The following is a 19,973-nucleotide window of genomic DNA, read 5'->3' as shown; positions in this document are numbered from 1 at the left end:
TTACCTCATCGTTGCCTTGTTTTACCCATTTTACAGACTCCCTTCAAAATAACAGGATTGTGTTTTGGGGTTTTTAGTTTATTTTTGTAAGATTTAGTTACTGGAACTATTGTCTGACATAAAATTGACAACTCCAATCTCTTGTCTCAGTGAAGTGACCACAGTTTAAATTCAGAGATTGTTCAGTCTTTTGGTCGTACCAGGGTGAATGTTCCTGTGGGGTCTGGGATAAACCATTTCTCCCAGAGGTCCAGATGGACGCAGGGGTAGTCCCAGGGCTTGAAGTGGCCATTCCAGTGCAGTAAGTGTGCCTCTTTGAGGAAGGACCTGGGATAACGGGCATCAGGACTCCAGCCTTCATAGAACACAAGAACAGTGTTTAATTTACTTTACTGCAAATACTTTAACAATTCTTCACATTTTCAATTAAGGCATTGTGACATTCAAGATCTGACCCTCTTCCAGTGTTATTTTAGTATCACTGAGATGCTATTATAGTTTTTCATTTTAGTTCATCTTAGTAATTGTCTATTTTATTTTTTATAGTACATCAATTTAAACTAAAATGGGAAATGTTGCCTTTACAATTAGCTGAAATAAAATCAGTTGAAGTTTGTTTTTTCAGTAATATTTAGTTAATTTAATATTAACTCCAACAGTAAGTATTTATATAATAACTGCCTGGTCAATTATTTTGTGCACTCTTAAATTACTGCTGTGCATATATAATATTTTAAAAGTGGTCAGTGTTTTAATGAAGCACATTTCAGATTTAATCAACATAAGTATGGTTTCATTTGCATTGCATCATTACGGATAATTAATAGTGAGTGGTTGTTTTCCAAATTGAAATGCATAAATTGATTGTAGAAAGAGTGAAGAGATCTAAAATAAGTCATTATTCAGTGAGATTTGGCAGAAAAAAGTCAGTTACCCAGGTGTCTGACGTGCCACAGTGGATCAATGGTTGTGTATTTATCATGAAAGACGATCAGCATTGGAGGGGTGGCTACACCCCCTGCCACAGCACTGCTGTACAGGTTCTCCCTAAATTCACATGGGAAAAAAAAACATTTGTTTTTACTGAACTAATTTGATCTCTTAAAAATCATTCATCACAACTCATGAACCATTATATCACCTGACATTCTTAGTCATCCATTTCTCAAGCCGTTTAGTTATCTTTTGCTTTTTCCATTCACCGACGTCTGCCACAAAAACACCAGGATTAAAGGAGCAGTCGCTAGGGTTGATGCCCAACTCTCTGACTCCCTCTTTGCGGTAATCCAGAAAGCCCATATAGGTTGTCTGTGAGAGGGAGTTGTTTTTTCATGAAATGAAAGAGACAAATCAAACCTTGTAACAGTAACTAAAGCGATTAACTTAAAGAGGAACAATTTTTTTTTTTACATTTTCAACTTCCTTTAGTGTGAAATGTTGCTGTTTGAGCATGAAAGGTCTGCAAAGTTACAAAGTCACTCCAAAGGGAGTTCTTCTCTATATCAATGTAGACTATTCTAGTAGACCCCAAAAACAATGTCAAGACTTTGTAAAAGGGCATAATCTATAGGGGCATATATCTAAAATATTAAAACACATCCAAAAATGCCCACCTGCATCCCCACACTGCGTACCATCTCGTGTGTGGCGGGCAGATCACAGTCTGAGGCGAACGCAGCAGCGTGACCCGCTTTCAGCTTTATGTCATACAGTTCCTGTATGTCTCCTGTAAGCCAGATATAATAAAAATAGTTAATTATTGCAGTGAACATATGAGATCATCCTCCCATGATCCATGCGAGTATAAGTGTAAGGTTAGTATTAAAGATGGATTTCACCTTGCACTATGACATCATCATCTAGATAAACAATCCGCTCGTGATTTTCAATGGCAAGAAGTGGCAAGTAGAACCTCACAAAGTTTAGCTGCAACACCAAAGAAACCAGGATGGAGAAACAATTATTTTCTGTAAAAACCTTAAACAATCAAAGCAAAAGTCTATGATGGACCTTCAAGATCACATACACGACCTGGCCAAAAGTCTGTCAGCACCACCCGCAGTCAATGTTTGTCAAAGAAGAACACATGACTGTATGCTTGATTTAATGCACCTGTTAGTTTAGGGTGTAGCTGAAGAGAAGGGGGTGTCCACATACATTTGGTCATGTAGTGTACCAAGTGATCACACCTGTTAGAAATAACGAAGAGTTTACCTAAAGCATCAACTGTACATGTCAAATACACAGAACCCAGCAGAACTCACGGGGTGCAGCAGTTCTGGTCTGGACGAGTCCGGATTGACTTTCCCCTTCAGTACCATCGGATTGAACTCCAGGATCTTGTATCTGATTTTTCTTAGCTTGGTCTTCTCTATGTATTCCCTGTTTTTGAGTCCAGAGAAAATACTGATTGAGGCATTTGGGAGGATATGTAAAGAGTGGATTAATAGGTCTAATTCACATAGGTGTATATGTGTGTGTTCACTTCATTTTTAATATTTTTAATAAATAAAAATATATAATAAGAAATAGAGTGTGTGTGAATATATATATAATTAAAAAATGTAAATGCATTGAGCATGTTTATACACAATTGCAGAGGTTCTAAACTACACAGAAAAAGGTTGTAGAAAGCAGAAAATAAATTCAACTAACCATAATAAAAATGAATAGGCTTATCTGCTTTCACAAGGATAATAAACTTCTCATAGCTTTTGTGTCCAATTAAACACTCCGGTATTTTGACACAAAAGGTTTTATGGTAATATTACTTTCAATGTTTGATGATTTGTAGACATTTTGTACAATAAACTCCTTATGTACAATAAAATATAATATGTTGGGTCACCACTTAAAATCTCTTTTCTGAAGCAAAACCAGTTGAGAAACACAGTGAGTGGTATATTTGCATCAGAGGTCAAAGGTTAGACCTAGCACCTTATCTTTTTGATGGCATCTCGCAGGGTAACTATGTAGAAGAAAACACTAGAACGACTGTTGCTGTAGACGCTGTTGATGGTGGCCATGGAAGCACCAATACGCTCCTCTGAAGCACAGATCACCACAGGGATCTCTTTCTCGTCCTCCATACCCATTTTGGCCTCATCTTTCTTGAGCACTGTATAAACCACAATGAGATCAATATATAACAAACCAAGAACAAGTGTATACTTGCATATCTGTGTCCTGCATGTGTACCTGAATACTTGGGCAGCGTCTGTAGTCTGGTCTTGCTGTACAGGAGAGCAAAAGCCACCAGGACGAGCAGAATGAGGAGCCCACGATTGACTGGCACACACACACACACACACACACACACACACATAGAGAAAGAGAGGGAGATAGAGGGAGGGAGGAGAGAGAGAGAGAGAGAGAGAGAGAGAGAGAGAGAGAGAGAGAGAGAGGTTTAATTTATTTTATCATTAATCATATTTAAAAAAAAAAAAAAGTGATTCAATCAATACAGATTACAGCCCTTTCATTACATTACATTTCATCCTTCCCGATCTCACATAAAAAACTTCCCACAGACCATATTGCAGAAAAATCTATAATATTATTCATAATAGAGAGAGCGAGAAAGAAGGAGAGAGACCACTAGATTACAACTTTTTAAAACACTGTACGTTATAAAATGTTTATAATAACATTACTAAAAAGAATGACCACTAGAGGTCATTGTAAGACTTTGGGATGAGGTGAAACTCATTTAAAACTGTTCTAATCACTAGTTACCAATTTAAAAAAAACATTAGTATCTAATGAATAGTTAGAATAGTTACTAGTCAACTACCATTCATACTAGTCAGCAGAGTTGTTATTGTTAACTAAAACTATTCAACATTGTTTTTGTAATTGAAATAAATCTGAACTAAATAAATACAACTTTTAGAAATTAAAAACAAATCTCGCCTTGGCATCTTAAATGAAATGGGTTTAAGTTGAAATGCCACAATTACTTAAATTAAAATTGAAATAAATATAAATGATTCAATATAAAAGAGCAAAATGACCAAAAACAACATACCAAAGTTACTAAAATGTAAAACTAAAATGAAATTGAAAATGTAATAATAAAAGCTAATTCAAAATATTAATAAATACTATATTAGTATATAATTGATATTAAAAAACACTGCCAGTCAGACAAAAGGGTGTCTGAACTTTCTTTGGGGGAGGTTAGCGCTACAACAGTCCATGCCGAGGTCAGCTGACAGAGATAGAAGAAACTTCTGTGTATTTTGTTGCATTTCACTCCTTAACTAATGCAAAACTTTTCTTCACTACCTCCTGTCAAGGCCTTAACTGAGAAAAAAAGAACAGGAAAAGATAACTTAAACTTACCAAATATGATTAAAGTTTCAATCATTACAGCATTATAAATAATGTTAGGGAAGAAGATTGCATTTATGATTCAAATGATTACTCAAAACTACAATATAAAGGCCTGCAAATACAATGCACACTTAAAAGTTAACTCTGGCTTCCGTAAATGTGTTCTGAGTGGGATTTTCAGAGACCCTGTTGTACCTCACTTTTATGGGTCCGAATCTGCCTGGTTACCTCATTTACTCTGGGACGACCAGAGGGACTGAGACCCCTCCTCCACCACATACACACACTGGACACATTCCAGTTTGGCAGGACAGCAGCACAAAACCAGGCACTAAAACATCACCGTGTGCTCTCAGTTATCCATGAGATTTCACCACGAGAACCATCTAATTTCTTTTATGTAAGACTTTTAAGTTTTGAGTCTGATTAGGAGTGTGACTCATACACTGGACATGATCACCGGCCTTGGGTGTTTTTCCATGTATTATGAAACAGTGATGAAATAAACAACTGCATGTACGCTGGTTCATTGAAACGCAATCTGCAAAATTTGCATTTGTTACTTACTTTTCCTCAAGAGAGCCATTTTTCACCATCAGCATCTGTGAACGGATAGAAAGAAGATATTACAAAACTGTTCCATACTTGGAGATGGGGTTTTTTGTTAAACTTTTGTATACAACACATTTCTAAGTGGATTTTTGGGTCTCTTGAGGCTCTTGCAAACATGTGGGACTGTTTATAGGGAGTCTCCTGGCCTTTCCTTCCTGGTGGCATTCTTCACTAAGCCTTGAACTCAAGTTATCTATTTCATTAAATATCACATTTTCTAAGGCCTTCAAACACAGAGAAAACTCACTCTAGCTTTGCTGAAATGAACTAGAAACCAAATGTACAAAAACACTAACTGTTAACGTTACATGCTAAGCACTCCTTGAGCTGTTATTCTGATGATTTATTTAGGAATGTAAGTTAACAAAAAAGCTCTCACATGTCACTTACATACACAGCTTCTTGTCTTCTTTCTCTATACTAGACGAAATTCAATTTATTGTAATTATTTTGGTCAGTTTGTGTGGCTTTTTAGATTTTAAAAGCAGAAAGCATCGACTGAAACGTCAACAAATGATGTCACCGTATAACGTTACCTCAGACAATATATTATTATAAGCAACAACATTTACATTAATCACAATAGCAAACATTATTAAATCAGCATTAGATCATTATTTAATGAATAGGCTACTGATGTACAGGTAAAAAAAAGAAAGAAAAAAAAAACATCATAGAAAACGAGATGGTGAAGTTTCTCCACGTCTGAGCACCGTAAAATAAACTGACATTCAATCAAGTATCACTGATAGATAGATAGCTATCATAAAAAAGAGGCGAATCAGTATAAGTAAAGCTTATATAAAGCAAGGGGAACGCTTGTAATCGATTTGTTGATTTGAAGTTGATTTGTATATAATTATATCGGTCACTTACCAGTTTCCAGATGTTCATTAATCTGTACGGCGAGTGGGCGTGGCCAACGCAACAGTCCAGCTTCACTCCGTGCTGCTTTTCCTCTATTTATCCTCATGAGACCCAGCAATGCACTCTTGTTCAGGTTTCTTCCTTCCTAATATCTCTAAAATCCACACACGCCACTGTGTTGTCTGACTGTGTCTTACAGGGGACGTCCCGAGCATTTCTGATTTATCAAAAGTGGGCGTGGCACATAAATGCAAATATTACTATTCTATTATTTTACCATTTATTATTGTATATGCGATTGATCATGATACTGTATATCAATTATGTATACAATTAATGATTCTTTAATTTATTTATTTTTAAAAAATTCCACTGCGCACTATAAACTACATGCACACACTCTTCTACATCTCTTTATGAGGAAGTTCATTGCCACAATGCAATCTCTAGCTTTTTACCCTAACCTTACCCATTACAACTAAGTGCTTAACCTGAACCCTTACCCTAAACTTAATTATAATCCCTAAAACCGTCCTTTAAAAGGGGGCTCAGAAAGTGAGGACTGGGCAAAATGTCCTCATTTACTCTTCGTCCTCACTCCACTTGTCTAAAACTCAAACCGGTCCTCACAAAGATAGTTGTCCTCTACACACAAATATAGTTGTACACATGACAAATTTGTTTTGTCCAATCCATATCACAAGAAATAATTAAGCTAGAAGAAAAACACACTGCAATTTGTTGAGATGTTGTTTGTTGAGCACCAAATCTGCCCAAGATTTAGTTAGTCTGTAATGCAACATACATATACATGTGATTGTACATTCTCAAACAAATCACTTTGAATAAAAAATGTCTTCTGAAACCATTTTTTTTAGAATTGCCACATCTACATGTTTATACATTCTCAAATAAGTCACTCTGAATAAAAAAAGTCTTATAAAACAAAAATTATGTTTTAGAAAATAATTCAACAATTCTTTACCCCCAAATGGTCAAAAATAAAGATGATAAATTATGATCATGCATGTTCAAATAGTTAAACATAAAAAAAACGTTTTTTTTTTGGGGGGGGGGGGGGGGGGGGCAGGATAGACAATGAATATATAACACACACTGAAAGAATAAAAGTGCAAAACTTAAGTTAGTCTATTACACCATCCGTCTTTATGTGATACAATATGTAGGAATGGTTATTTTTCTTTCCACACATCACTGATTTTACAAACATGGACATACAGTAAACACAATCTTAAACATTAGTGTTGCTCATCAACTATTGTGTCATTTACAACAGCTGTAATACTGTAAGTATCAAGGGCTTGAAGAGGCCCTTCTAAAGCTGCCAGAAAAAGGCACTGCTTATTTTCCACCTAAAAACAGTGACGTCAATGTTTACCGTTCCAAAAAGGGCAAGTCGCAATGTAGGAGAACCAGTCAAATTAAAGGAGAGGGGCAAAAACATTTTGCAGATGAAAAACTTAAATCTTTTTTTGGTTACTGAACACTTCAATAAATATAACTAAAAATGTAAAAAAATACAAATAAATCCACAGCAGACTAGAATAATCCACAAACATGAACTTTACAAAAGCACCACAAAAGATGCAAAGGGCCACTTAAATGATCCGAACACATGATGGCGTTTAAAGTAAAGATAAGAGCATGGCGACATTGATGGGCAGCTCGATTCTTTCATTGGTATAGGTCATGGATCTGACCCGTTCAGGAGGAGAGAGCAGGAATGCTGTAGGTCCCACACGCTGCTCCACACAGGTCAAACACAGAACGCCGCCCATGTCCACGCTGTCCATCTGTAACACACACATTGAATGAATCAATACAGGAAGTGAGTTTTTGAACTTAACTTAGATGAACGTTTGAGCAAAGAGACACTAACATATCTGACAGGGAGTCTGCACATGCTGAGGACGGACTCAGCGATGATGTGGTTCGGACAGTCTTCGGTGGAGCAGACGAGAGACGGGTCTTTACTCAGCAGAGTGCTGGTCAGCTCTGACCTCAGGAAGTACTCCTGTGAAGGAGGCCAGAAACTTAGTAATAATACAAATGCTTCAATGTCATGATATCCGGATACTCTTTAGATTATAAAGACCAGATTGAAGATGAAGCAGCAATGACTCACCCCAGGGAATGTGAGGATGTTGTTGATGGTCTTGGTGATGTACAGTGTTCTCTTGGCTCGTGTGATCGCCACGTATAACAGGTTCCACTCGTCATCTGGGACGTTTGCTGCAGCCAGAGAATAAAGATTCAGCCTTATGCATTTCTGGATTTTCAGTTTTGATTGGTCAATTGAGACATTAGGCAAATATTTTTGCAGCTAAGAGACTGTACATGATCTCTAAGTCGCATAGCCGTGCACAGAAGACCAACATCAGGATTTTCAGTAAATAATACAATAAATTTCAGATTGTTTTTCACCAAACCCCATATCGGATACCCCCAGAACACTTGGAATATACGGCACGTGTCGCACGGGATCATTCTGTGATACATTTGTGTCTTTTTTAAAGAGCTTTATGCTTGTCGCTATTGACTCATCATATGGATGAGTGCAAGAAGATCCATAAAAATATGGCATGTGCCATAAGAACGACACTAGGGTGAGTACATTATGACTTAATTTTCCTTTTAGGGTGAACTATCCCTTTAAGGGATAAGATTCTTTCTACCCACTGCAGTAAAATATATGTGATAAAAATACAAAATTTACTATTTTTCAAAAGAATACCTTATTGACGGGCTAAAATTGATGGAACCTACAGGACGTGCCCACAGATTTCAGATCATCATAAATGTACACTTTGATCCACCAGATGTCACTTGGCTAAAGCCCAGACAGACTTTGAGGCTCGGATACAGAGACTGCAATAACTGTAAGAGCTGGGCTTTATTTTGTTATGTGCAGACACATTCATTAATCATTTATTGATTCTAGATATGGGGCGCAACATGTGGCACCATTTTAAGCACCATGTGGGACAGTAACATTAAAAAAATGAATCCAAGGTGATCACTAGAATGTTTCTTGGCACAAATGAATAATACACACACACAACATACATATAGGCAAACATGCTTTTGTTTTCTGTCATATATAACCATGATATATTACCTTTTAAGGTACAAATGATAAAGGAACTGCTCATTTCTTTAAGATTTGTCAATAAAGTACCACAAACCTGCGTTGAAACCGCCCACTCTCTGCAGGTTGTGTCGAGCGCATGGTACTTTCATGAAGTCATCTGTCACAACCACTGTGTCAAACTCCAGGCCTTTTGACTTATGTACCGTACCAAGGATAAAATCTGTCACAATCAGAGAGATATTGCATATAAGGGCTGTATGCGTACAGTATTCCTCAAAACCCAGTGCTTTAGTCTTTACTCTCTCTCCATTTCTGTCTGACTCACCTGCGCTCTGCAGGCTTTTCTGGGCACGATCATAGATCCGTTTGACCAGCTCTGGAATGCGTTTGTTGAATTTCTCCACCATGGCTAGCTTTCCCTCCAGCTCGCGGTCTTCTGAGGCCATGGCGTATCCCTTCAGACCCACGAATCCACCCATCTTATCTCTGCAGAAACCTCGGATGAAGAAATCCTTGATCACGAGCCTCTCTGAGGTAGAGAAACAAACCAAACTTTAACAACCATCAGTTTTAAAGATCCAACAAGATATTAATAATTATTGAAATAACTTACTAGGTTTACAGACAATAAACATACAGCAAAAATAAAGTACTGCAACACAGACACCATCATGAGCATTGCAATTATGATATTTAGTTTAACAGCGAGACTAAGATAAAACTTTCAAAGCTAAAGTGACTCACCCTTCTTGCGTTTGTCCTCTGGTTGCATCAGGACCCAGATATCCATAATTTTTTCCAGTCCAAAGTTTTCAACACCCTGAAATCAGAGGTTGACATGTTTTGAACATCAAGTAATCTTTTCTGAAAAATGATCCGCAAAACAAATCAGAGCTGATCAGAATATACGTGAGGTTTAAAACACACATTAAGATAAACATTGACATTGTTGTATCATTACTAATTTGGACAAATGTTTAAAGAGGCCATATTATGCCCTTTTACAAAGTCTTGACTTTGTTTTTGGGGTCTACTAGAATAGGTTTTCATACCTGAAATGTTCAAAAGAACACATTATTTTCCCACATATTTTACAGCACCTGTTGCAGCACCTCTCTTCCCAGTCTGTCAGTAACGCTCCATTTAGCTCCGAGCGCGTTTCGGAAATGACACGCCCCTTACAATAACCGCGAGTTTCATCACACTACTAACACAACTCAACCAGGCCTCATCCCTTTTTTGTATGCTTTGGGCGGGACTTATTTAAAGGTCCCGTTCTGCGTGATCCCATGTTTCAAACTTTAGTTAGTGTGTAATGTTGCTGTTAGAGCATAAATAATATCTGTAAAATTATAAAGCTCAAAGTTCAATGCCAAGCGAGATATTTTATTTAACAGAAGTTGACTACAAAAAACGGCTCGATTGGACTACATCCCTCTACTTCCTTCTTTAATGATGTCACTAGAACCGTTTCTTGACTAACCTCCGCCCACAGGAATGCTCCCTCAACTCTACTGGCTACTTGTGCACTTCTTATAACTTAGGCTACTGTGTTTACTCAGCTCTTACGGTGATTTTCTGAAGTAAAACTGACGCTTCATCTTTTGTGTGATGTACAATAAACTTTATTAAACTCATCAGTATATGTTTGATCATCATTCAGACAGCAGACTTGTAGGCTATTAATAAATAATGGATACATAGCCTACAAGCAGATGACAAATACGTTATAATAACCGTAATTAAACTACTAAACCATACCTGTTTCATCTCTATACAGCACTCTGACTCTGTAGGCATTATTGTCCGACTCGAAATGAACGCCGTTACTGAGAGTTTCTGATATTATCATCATTCCGTGAGATGAATTTTTCCTGACAGACTGAGCGCGAGCTCATGAAGCTCCGCCCCCTGTGTCGTCCAGCAGCAGCTCATTTGCATTTAAAGGGCACACACTGAAACAGCTCGTTTTTCTGAGCCCCAAAAAATGTCAATTTAAACATGCTGTAAAAAATGATCTGTTGGGTATTTTGAGCTCAAACTTCACATACACACTCTGGGGACATCAGAGACTTATTTTACATCTTGTGAAAAGGGGCATATAACGGGACCTTTAAATGAGGAACATTGTGATGTGTTGGTTCCTGGAAGAAAACTCAACACTACAGTTGAGGCGTTTCAGAGAGTTCAGAAACTGAACTGATATAGTGAATTGAGTGACTAGCAAGTTGAAAATGTAAAAAAAAAAAAAAGGATAATGCACTCACTCCCACAATGTAGATCTTGCAGCTGGGGTTGTTGTCTGTGAGTCGGACAGCCTCACTAAAAACAGTGACGTTACAGCGGCTCAGAATGGCCACGCTCCCTTCTGGCAGCCTCTGTCCCAGCTTCAGACATTGCAGTGTTTGTGTGTCCTCTCCTCTTACACTCCCTGAAAATGTGCACATATTATTTTTATTATTCTGCCTGCTTCATACTTCATCTCAAAATCTACAAAAAATATTTTTTCTTAAACAAATGATCTCTTTATTAGAATTACCCAAATATAATTTCTTAAACTTACCATCTTGATTCCCACCAACCAAAATCTGCTTCACTTTTTTACAACAGTCCAATATTGTAGCACCAATGTAGGCAATCTCAGAGCCAAACCTGAAGCTCTATGAAAAAAATGAGCGGTAATAATTGAACATATTGACAGATGTTTGATGTGAAACAAACAATCTATAAGTAGTCTCTGGAATTTCCTTGTGAGTGAGTGTTTTTCTACCTGTGTGAGATAGTAGATGTGCGTGTGAGGAACAGCATGCAAAGCATTGACCGCTCCTCTGAAAGTGTAAATCTGTTGATGAGGATCTCCAACCAGGATTTTCCCACAGCTCTGAGAGAGCATAATGTCCACGATGACTGGAAAAAAAACAAGACCACAAGCAGGACAGAATTAAGAAATTCAGCTCTACAAAAGCATACAGGTGAAAATAAATAATAAATAAAATAAAACAAAATACCAGAACCAAAAACTACTACATTTTAATGCACTCTTAAATAACCTAAAGCTGGATGAATTTGACAAACAATGATAGGTCAATTGTTTAACCTGGTGTGCAGTCTTGCGCTTCATCAATAAATATGGCATCATACCGGTCCAGCTCTGGTCTCGTCAGCTGCCAGAGTTTAAGGTATCCTATTTGCAACAATCAAAAGAAATTATTAACATAAAATGTGTTTCAATCCAAAGTTGCGAATTTAACTTATGCGCAAACCTGGAATATCGCATAAAACATTTGCAGCATCTTTTCCATCCCATGTGTTCAAGAGAACAAAATCGTGACTTGGGAAATTTTAACTGGTGTTTGGGAACGGAATCGTGCGAGACAGTTTTGGGAGGTCATTTTGATGACAGACTTTGGCTCAGGCATTTTCGAATGATCAAACCAACATTCGGGATACTGCGCAATGAAATTGGTCCACTGGTTAGTCCAGTTATGCCGTCTCACATGTTCTGTTGAGGCAAAGTCACGTGACTTTTTTTGTTGCCCATCAATGGATTTATTCGATAAATGTGTTTCATCACAGTTTATGCAAGTCTTCTGGTTACACTTTATTTTAATGTGTCACTGTTACAGTGTAATTATACATTTAAAGTTAAACTGTGTTGGATTTTCTCCCATCTATCGGTGAAATTGTTTATGACTACCAACTGAATATTACTTTCTAGCCCCTCCCATTCCGAGGGCGTTTTAACTCCTACGGTGGCCGTATTATTTCAAATCTGCCGGCAGACACGAGTAATCTCCCTCTCGCATTCATCACGGTGCCACTGAGTGTAAAAACGCGAAAGGCGAAGCTTGAATTTCCAGGTATGTCCCTCTTTGGCTAATGTATTTTCAAGATGGAGGCGCAACATGGCTGCCGCCATTAGAGCGACTCGCTCGTATGTATTCTAAATGGCAGATTCTACGCTTACGAGAATACTTGATTAGTTGGTAGAAGTAATTACACATTAATGAGTACATATCATTTTGAAATAAAGTGTTTTTTGCAAATAATCAACTTAAAAATTACACAGTGTAGCTTTAAATACTGAGTAATATTAATTAACTACATGTACTTACTATAGGGTTAGGGCAGGATTAGGGTTTGGTTGAGGGTTAGTTGCATGTAATTATGCCTAATTTACAGTTATTACTATGGTAAGTACATGTAACATATGCAACAAGGACACTGTAAAATAAATTTTTACCAGTCTAATTATTGGATAAAAAAAAAAAAATCCACCTCAAAAGCACACATGAGATTTTTATGCGCATTTAAAGAATTTATGCGCATCTTGATGTTTTTTTATGCAATATACCAAACATTCACATAAAGATAGGTGGATGGAAACTTAGCAATAGAAACATCTAAGAAAAAGAAAAAAAATTGATTTTGGGTTTGGTTGGTATTGTGACTGAGTGTGAAAGGAAATTATATTATTTGGAGTTTATACACCTAAATATCTGTGTGTCCAAATTTTGGTGCTTACCATCATGGGTCATGTTGTACACTCTCTCTTTTTTGGTCTGCAGGTCTACCATTTGGTCCCATATATTATGTGCGATACTTGCAAAATTCTGGAGAGAAAGACTTTTTAATGCATTTTCTTTGTCACAAAAATTGCTACTGACAAAATGAGTGCAGAGACCCAATTAATTTAACATGATATTTGTTTTAGACTATTTTTATTTTAAATCGACTATCATTTAGCAACCCTTAAAACAACATTCCCAAAAGCACAAACTGTAAACTGACACAACTGTGTTTCTTCACTTTACCATTCTTTTTTTTTCGTCTGGGTATTCAGTCTTGCCGCGTGTGTTCTTGTACTCTGACGGAACGTGTTGAGGGCCAACCCGCTGGTCTATGGACGCCCAGTAGTTGTGGAGGGTTTGCGTCACCACTTTAGCATTGACGAATCCCCCGTGTCCTTCAGGCAAGACCCACGCCACATCAAACGGCTGCAAATTATTGGACAGTTTCCGCATATTTTTATACCTGCATAGCAGAAAAGACACACAAAAGATCCTGGTTATTATAAAAGCTCAATGATTCTCATTCTTCAAACTAGCAGATTGTTTGGTTAATGTTTCTCTGCTGATTGGACAGTACAGACTGACCTCAGTCCCACAGCTCTGAAGGCCATTGAATGGACCGTACTACATTCGACGTTGTGCGGAAATAAACGCTGAGCTTGCATCGCCACGGATTTGTTGAAGGCCAGGTAGAGGAAGCGCATATGTGGTCTTTGCTGAGCGTACTTCACGAGTGTGGTCGTCTTTCCAGTGCCTGCGACAAATAAAAATGGGATTATATGAACAGAATACTACTCACTTTATTTTAATTGAACATTTTCAGCTGTGAAATAATATGAATTATTTTTCCTTACCTGCAAAAGCCATTATTTTAACGACGTGATGATTCTGGATGTCATGGTTGAGTATCTGCTGTTGCTCGTGAGTGGTATGCTGTCTGAAAAAATGAAGATTATCAATACAATAATATCATATATTGATTGTAATAAATATATACGCTGTTCAATAGTATGGGATTTGTACGATTCCAGTCTCTTATGCTCACCAAGGTTCCATTTATTAGAAAATACAGTAAAAATACAATGAAATATTATTACAATTTGAAAATAACTATTTTCCATTTCAATATATTTGAAAATGTACTCCATTCCTGTGATATCACAGCTGAATTTTCAGCATCATTACAGTCTTCAGTGTCACATGATCCTTCAGAAATCATTATAATATGCTGATTTGATGCTCTAGAAACATTTCTTATTATTAATGTTGAAAATAGTTTATTGTGGAAATCATGATATATTTTTTCTGTATTCTTTGATAAGAAAGTTCAAAAGAGCAACATTTATTTGAAATAGAAATCTTTTGCAACATTATAAACAATAACTGTCATTTCTGAATAAAAATATGAATTTCTTTAAAAAAAAAAAATCGTACTGACCCCAAAGTTTTGTGTAATTAATATGCAAATACTAAATCCTGCCCACCTGTTGTCATGCAAGCTTGGAGGAGGCGGTGCGTTCTCCATTAAGTGCAGTACGTAGAAGATGTTGTAATGCCACCTATAGATGAAGGTTCAAAAAGTGAAGATTAATTTAGATTACCCCACAAAAATACAGAAAACAGTCTCGTTTAAGTGTTAAATACTTTTCATTGGCTAGTCAAATGACCAGAAAATTTCCTCTTTTAATCCTCAGCCGTCATAAATAAACAACTTCTCGACTCCTGTTTCATATGGACCTTGTCTCTCACCTGTTGCTTATGTTAATATTATTATCTCTCATGGCCAGGAGCAAAGTGGCCATGGCCCACAGGTACTCAGAGATTCCTCCTGCTGTCAGCAGACACCCAGACTTCCGCAAGAGAGCCACCAGATCCAAGACATCCTTCACTCCGTCAGCCAAAATCAACATCAGGGCCATGGTAGACCAAGGGTTTGGACCCTGTAATACAGGTCGAAACAAAAATAATTGGTTAAAAATGCCAAAAAAGTGCACATTATAATGCAGATTGCTGCAAAAAAGGCACTACTAAACTAGCAGTTTCAGTAAATGTTAAGTGTGGGTTTACATTACCTCATCATCCGCCATGTCTGGCAGTCTGTCTTTGATGCAGCCTTCAGCGTGAGCATAGAGCCGATGCCCTTTCACACACTCCAACACGTCCTTCACATTCACCCGTTTGCTGTGTTTGAACTGCGACATGTACCTGGGAAATCAAGCATGTGCTGTGAGAATTTCACAACACAATATACATCTAACTTAAATTGGCAAATTATTACTCTAACAAACGATTCGATTTTTTACCATATTTTGCATGTGAATTCCTCCTTATTGTATTTTTCTTTATTATTCTTTTAGTTTTTATGTTGCCTCTATATATTTTCACCTTTTTCATTTATTTTCTGTATTTGTCTATTTTGCCATATATTTTAAATGTTATCAATCTTTCCCAGTGATGCTTAACAGACTTAACTGTTCAGTCAGCAGATCATTAAACTCCAGTTGACCTCCGATGTACAAACGTCACACCTACCAGGTCTGATCTCTATCAGCAGCTCAGATGTGTGAAAATGGCCCAAGGGTGTGAAAGTGGGGGTTGTGTGAACCCTCTTTTGTTGTGCTTCAAAGACAGTGTGTATTCTTACCTCAACATATTAAGAAGACAGAGGTCTTCCTCTTTGATAATTTTATTATCGTGCAGGATAGACTTCACTTCCTTCAGCGCCTCTTTTTCCCGTTTTCGGTATCTGCAGTATAACTTCCTCCAAGGTAGAAACTAGGGAAGAAACCATGACATGTCACGATGACTTATCAATAAACAAGACATTCATATAGTTCAGTGGTCACAATATACAAAAAGTATAATATACATATACAGTACAGGTCAAAAGTTTGGAAACATTACTATTTTTAATGTTTTTGAAAGAAGTTTCTTCTGTTCATCAAGCCTGCATTTACTTGCTCAAAAATACAGAAAAAAAATGTAATATTGTGATATATTATTACAATTGGTTTTCAATTTATTATACTTTAAATTATCATTTATTTCTGTGATGCAAAGCTGAATTTTCAGGATCATTACTCCAGTCTATCACATGATCCTTTAGAAATCATTCTAATATGATGATTCATTATCAAAGTTGGAAACAGTTCTGCTGCTTAATATTTTTTCATAACCTGTGATACTTTTTTAGGATACTTTGATGAATAAAAAGAAAAAAAAAAAAAGAAAAGAAAATCCTTTTGTAACAACAATATACACTACTGGTCAGTAATTTGGGGTCAGTAATTTTTTTCCTTTCTTTTTTTGAAATAAATCAATACTTTTATTCAGCAAGGATGTGTTAAATTGATAAATGTGATAGTAAAGAAGATTTATATTATTAGAAAATATTTTTTTATTTTGAATAAATGCAGTTCTTTTTAACCTTTTATTCATCAAATATATTAGGCAGCAGAACTGTTTCCAACACTCATAATAAATCAGAATATTAGAATAATTTCTAAAGGATCATATGATAGACTGGAGTAATGATCCTGAAAATTCAGCTTTGCATCACAGAAATAAATGATAATTTAAAGTATAATAAATTGAAAACCAATTATTTTCAATTGTAATAATATATCACAATATTACATTTTTTTTCTGTATTTTTGATCAAATTAATGCAGCCTTGATAAGCATTAGAGACTTCTTTCAAAAATATAAAAAAACGTAATGTTTCCAAACTTTTGACCTGTACTGTATATGTATGTATGTGTGTATATATATATATATATATATATATATATTAGTAATGCCTACACAATTTATATTAGTGTACTAAAACTAAATTGAATTAGCATAAACTAACTTTTATTTCACTGTGAAGTTTGAAAGGCATCAACATTAACACACCTGGGGGTCAATGACGACGGCCCTCCAGCGATGGCACACCAGGCTGATGTGTCGATAGAGATCATCCGCTGGGAGGTAAGCGAACATATCCCTCAGGATCTCCTCGGGCAGGTCCTGAACGTGACCCTGGGGCACCTCCTGTCCTCCCTGCACCCCCAGCAGCCCGTAGTGGGCATCGGGAAGGGCTTCAACCAGGTCCTCTTCATGCTCTTCTTTTTCCACCAATTCTTCTTTTTTGACCAATGTGGTTCCAACCTCAAAGTCCTCGTCGAACATGTCCTCAGTGATTCCTTCCATAAAGTCCTCCATCGTATCCTCTTCTGGGATGAGATGTCCGACGGGCTCCTCTTCTTCCTCCTTCTCCTCCTTCACTGGAGTAGTCGTTCCTTTTTGGGGGCTGGTGCTTATGACTCCAGTGACAGAGAAGAATTCGGTGATGCCCCTCTGTTGGTCCACACCACCTGAAGCTTTAAAGCAAAAATTAAAGATGTTAAAGTGGGAATTTAGCACTGTTTTTTTAGCAGAAAGATGCAAAAGGCAATGGCAAATTCAACAACACCTTGTCTGCTTCTTTTGGTGGGTGTCCTGGGCTGAAGTCTTCGGTTTGGATCACTGTTGCTGAGGTTGACATTAAATGGCTGTGTGAGAGACTGGTTCCCTGCGTTGCTTTGCACCAGTTCATCACATTCTGAGGGCCCCAGGTGCCTGCGTTTGGCCCTTCCTATAGAAAACACATGCAAAATATATATTACCCTACGTAAACACGTTAAACAGCTAATAAACCATTTACATTAAATAAAACACACCGACAAAACTCTGGGCTGAATACGAACTTGGACTTCAGTACTGAGTCGCGTTTGTGTTTATTTATTTAAAAACATACATTCAATGAACATGCATAGAACAACATGACACGCAAAGAGAAAAGTGCAAAACAAAATATGTATTTGAAAATATTTACCTTTGATGGACGATTCCATGACATAAAGACGACGAGCCTCTTCAACCTCCCGATGTTGTGATATTTAAACTTGTGTAGAATACGTCCACCGAAACGAAAAAACAACAACAACTTCACAAGGGTTCCATTTCCGCTTTGCGTCCCTAAAATTTAAAGTCCACACATAATTTCAAAATAAAAGTTGTAAAAGTCCAGCGATTTTATTTTATAGGGCTCTCTCATATACTGTAAAAAAGGGTTCTCTATGACAGAAGCGGCACTCAGAGTTCAAATATTTCTGAGTATTCAAAAGTAAATTCATATCCTCGATTTTTTTGGTGGAAAGTGGTGCTGTACTTTTCACTCGCCCTTTAGTGGCGACAAAGCGTTTTGTTAAAAACATCGATTCATTCAAGAACAGTGCTGAAATAAAGTAACATTTAAAAAACGTATTTTTTTTATTTAAATTTAATTTAATTTTTATTTTCACTTATTTTATTTCAGCTAGTTGCCAAAATGTGTAATTTTCATTTAGTTTAACTTGATGCAGCCCACAAAAATATTTAAGAGTAAAACTAAAAAAAAAAAAAACTAAAAAAACGTTTATTTTACTTAAGGTGGTGTTTCTGCATTAAAGAAATAGTTCACCAAAAACGAAAATGCTGTCATCGTTTACTCACCCTTAAGTTGTTTGACTTCCATAGTATTTTGTTGCCAAATGGAAGTCAAGTGCCCAACGGGTTGGTTACAAACATTCTTCAAAATATCTTCTTTTGTGTTCATAAGAAGAACGAAATTCATACAGGTTTGGAACAACTTGAGCGCGAGTAAATTCTGTCAATTTTAGTTTTTTCTTTCTTTCTTTCTCAGTTTTAGGTAAATATAATTCAAAATCATCAGCCGGTCACATAGATAAACAACATAACAAAATATATGTTTGCCTTTTTTTAAAAACAATATTTATTTTATTTGTTTGTTGTTATCCCTCTTTAAAACCACCTGTCTGTCTGTTCTCTGTAGTGTTAAAGGAAATCAATAGATGGCGGCAGAGAGAGAGAGAGAAATTGGCTCTTCACTAAGCCCCGCCCCTTCATCTTTTTTTTTATTGAACAAAAATCACCGGGGATACATCACAAAAAACACCTAAGAAAACAGGATAAGAAACTCAAGGTAGAGCAAGGCAATAAAATAAATTAAAGCAAGATAGGTAAACAGAGATGGGCTAGTAAACTCATAAGAAGTCATAGCATAGGAATTAGCTTCTGTGAACAGCGCGTTTTTCAATAAAACGCGTTCATACAGTAGTTAAAATCGATTTGTATTGCAATCATTTTTATATGCCGTTTTTTATAAACTGTAGGCTGTAATCGAGACAATAAACACTTATCAAAGTTGTACCGGGATGGGAAAAGCCTCATTTGATAACGAGCTGATGAGAACCGATAACTATAGCCTAAGTTACTTAATTTATAGTCAACACACACGACACTATGATAACTGTGAACTCATTAGTTAATCTACTTAATCGATATGTTTAACCGTAAATTGTTATTTTGCCATTCATTTACCTTGTTGTAAATGTATAGGTGTCCTTACCGATGTTACACATTGTCATCTGGTAATGTTAAATTTCTTGCAC

At 36.6% G+C, this 19,973-nt stretch overlaps 2 protein-coding genes across 3 annotated transcripts; both read right to left on the bottom strand.

Annotated features, from left to right (window-relative positions):
* Positions 1-87: 87 nt before the first annotated feature.
* On the bottom strand, positions 88-6,011 carry LOC307157055 (glycosyltransferase 8 domain-containing protein 2-like). Its single transcript, XM_079868803.1, has 10 exons — positions 5,824-6,011; positions 4,903-4,937; positions 3,199-3,288; positions 2,938-3,118; positions 2,265-2,382; positions 1,839-1,926; positions 1,614-1,726; positions 1,142-1,308; positions 935-1,047; positions 88-355 (listed from the first exon to the last, which is right to left on the bottom strand). The coding sequence occupies exons 2-10, from the start codon at positions 4,919-4,921 to the stop codon at positions 183-185; spliced, it is 1,062 nt and encodes a 353-aa protein (XP_079724929.1). The 5' UTR covers positions 4,922-4,937; positions 5,824-6,011; the 3' UTR covers positions 88-182.
* A 546-nt stretch (positions 6,012-6,557) lies between these two features.
* Positions 6,558-19,973, bottom strand: fbxo18 (F-box DNA helicase 1). 2 transcript variants are annotated; one of them, XM_079869481.1, is made up of 22 exons: positions 19,903-19,973; positions 18,356-18,498; positions 17,954-18,115; positions 17,395-17,861; positions 16,142-16,272; positions 15,570-15,702; positions 15,247-15,437; positions 14,982-15,056; positions 14,352-14,434; positions 14,083-14,251; positions 13,741-13,960; positions 13,452-13,539; positions 12,024-12,110; positions 11,697-11,833; positions 11,490-11,586; positions 11,194-11,357; positions 9,671-9,746; positions 9,252-9,455; positions 9,021-9,146; positions 7,961-8,067; positions 7,715-7,849; positions 6,558-7,628 (listed from the first exon to the last, which is right to left on the bottom strand). In XM_079869481.1, exons 2-22 carry the CDS (start codon positions 18,372-18,374, stop codon positions 7,461-7,463), a joined length of 3,039 nt encoding a protein of 1,012 aa, XP_079725607.1. In that variant the 5' UTR covers positions 18,375-18,498; positions 19,903-19,973; the 3' UTR covers positions 6,558-7,460. The 2 variants fall into 2 exon arrangements, with proteins under 2 accessions (XP_079725607.1, XP_079725608.1); XM_079869482.1 differs by having other exon boundaries at positions 18,356-18,424.

The sequence above is a fragment of the Squalius cephalus genome (genome assembly GCF_949319135.1).
Source record: "Squalius cephalus genome assembly, chromosome: 4".
In the NCBI taxonomy this organism is placed as follows: domain Eukaryota; kingdom Metazoa; phylum Chordata; class Actinopteri; order Cypriniformes; family Leuciscidae; genus Squalius; species Squalius cephalus.
Note: the sequence above shows the minus strand (reverse complement) of the source record. Positions and strands in the feature narration are given on the sequence as shown.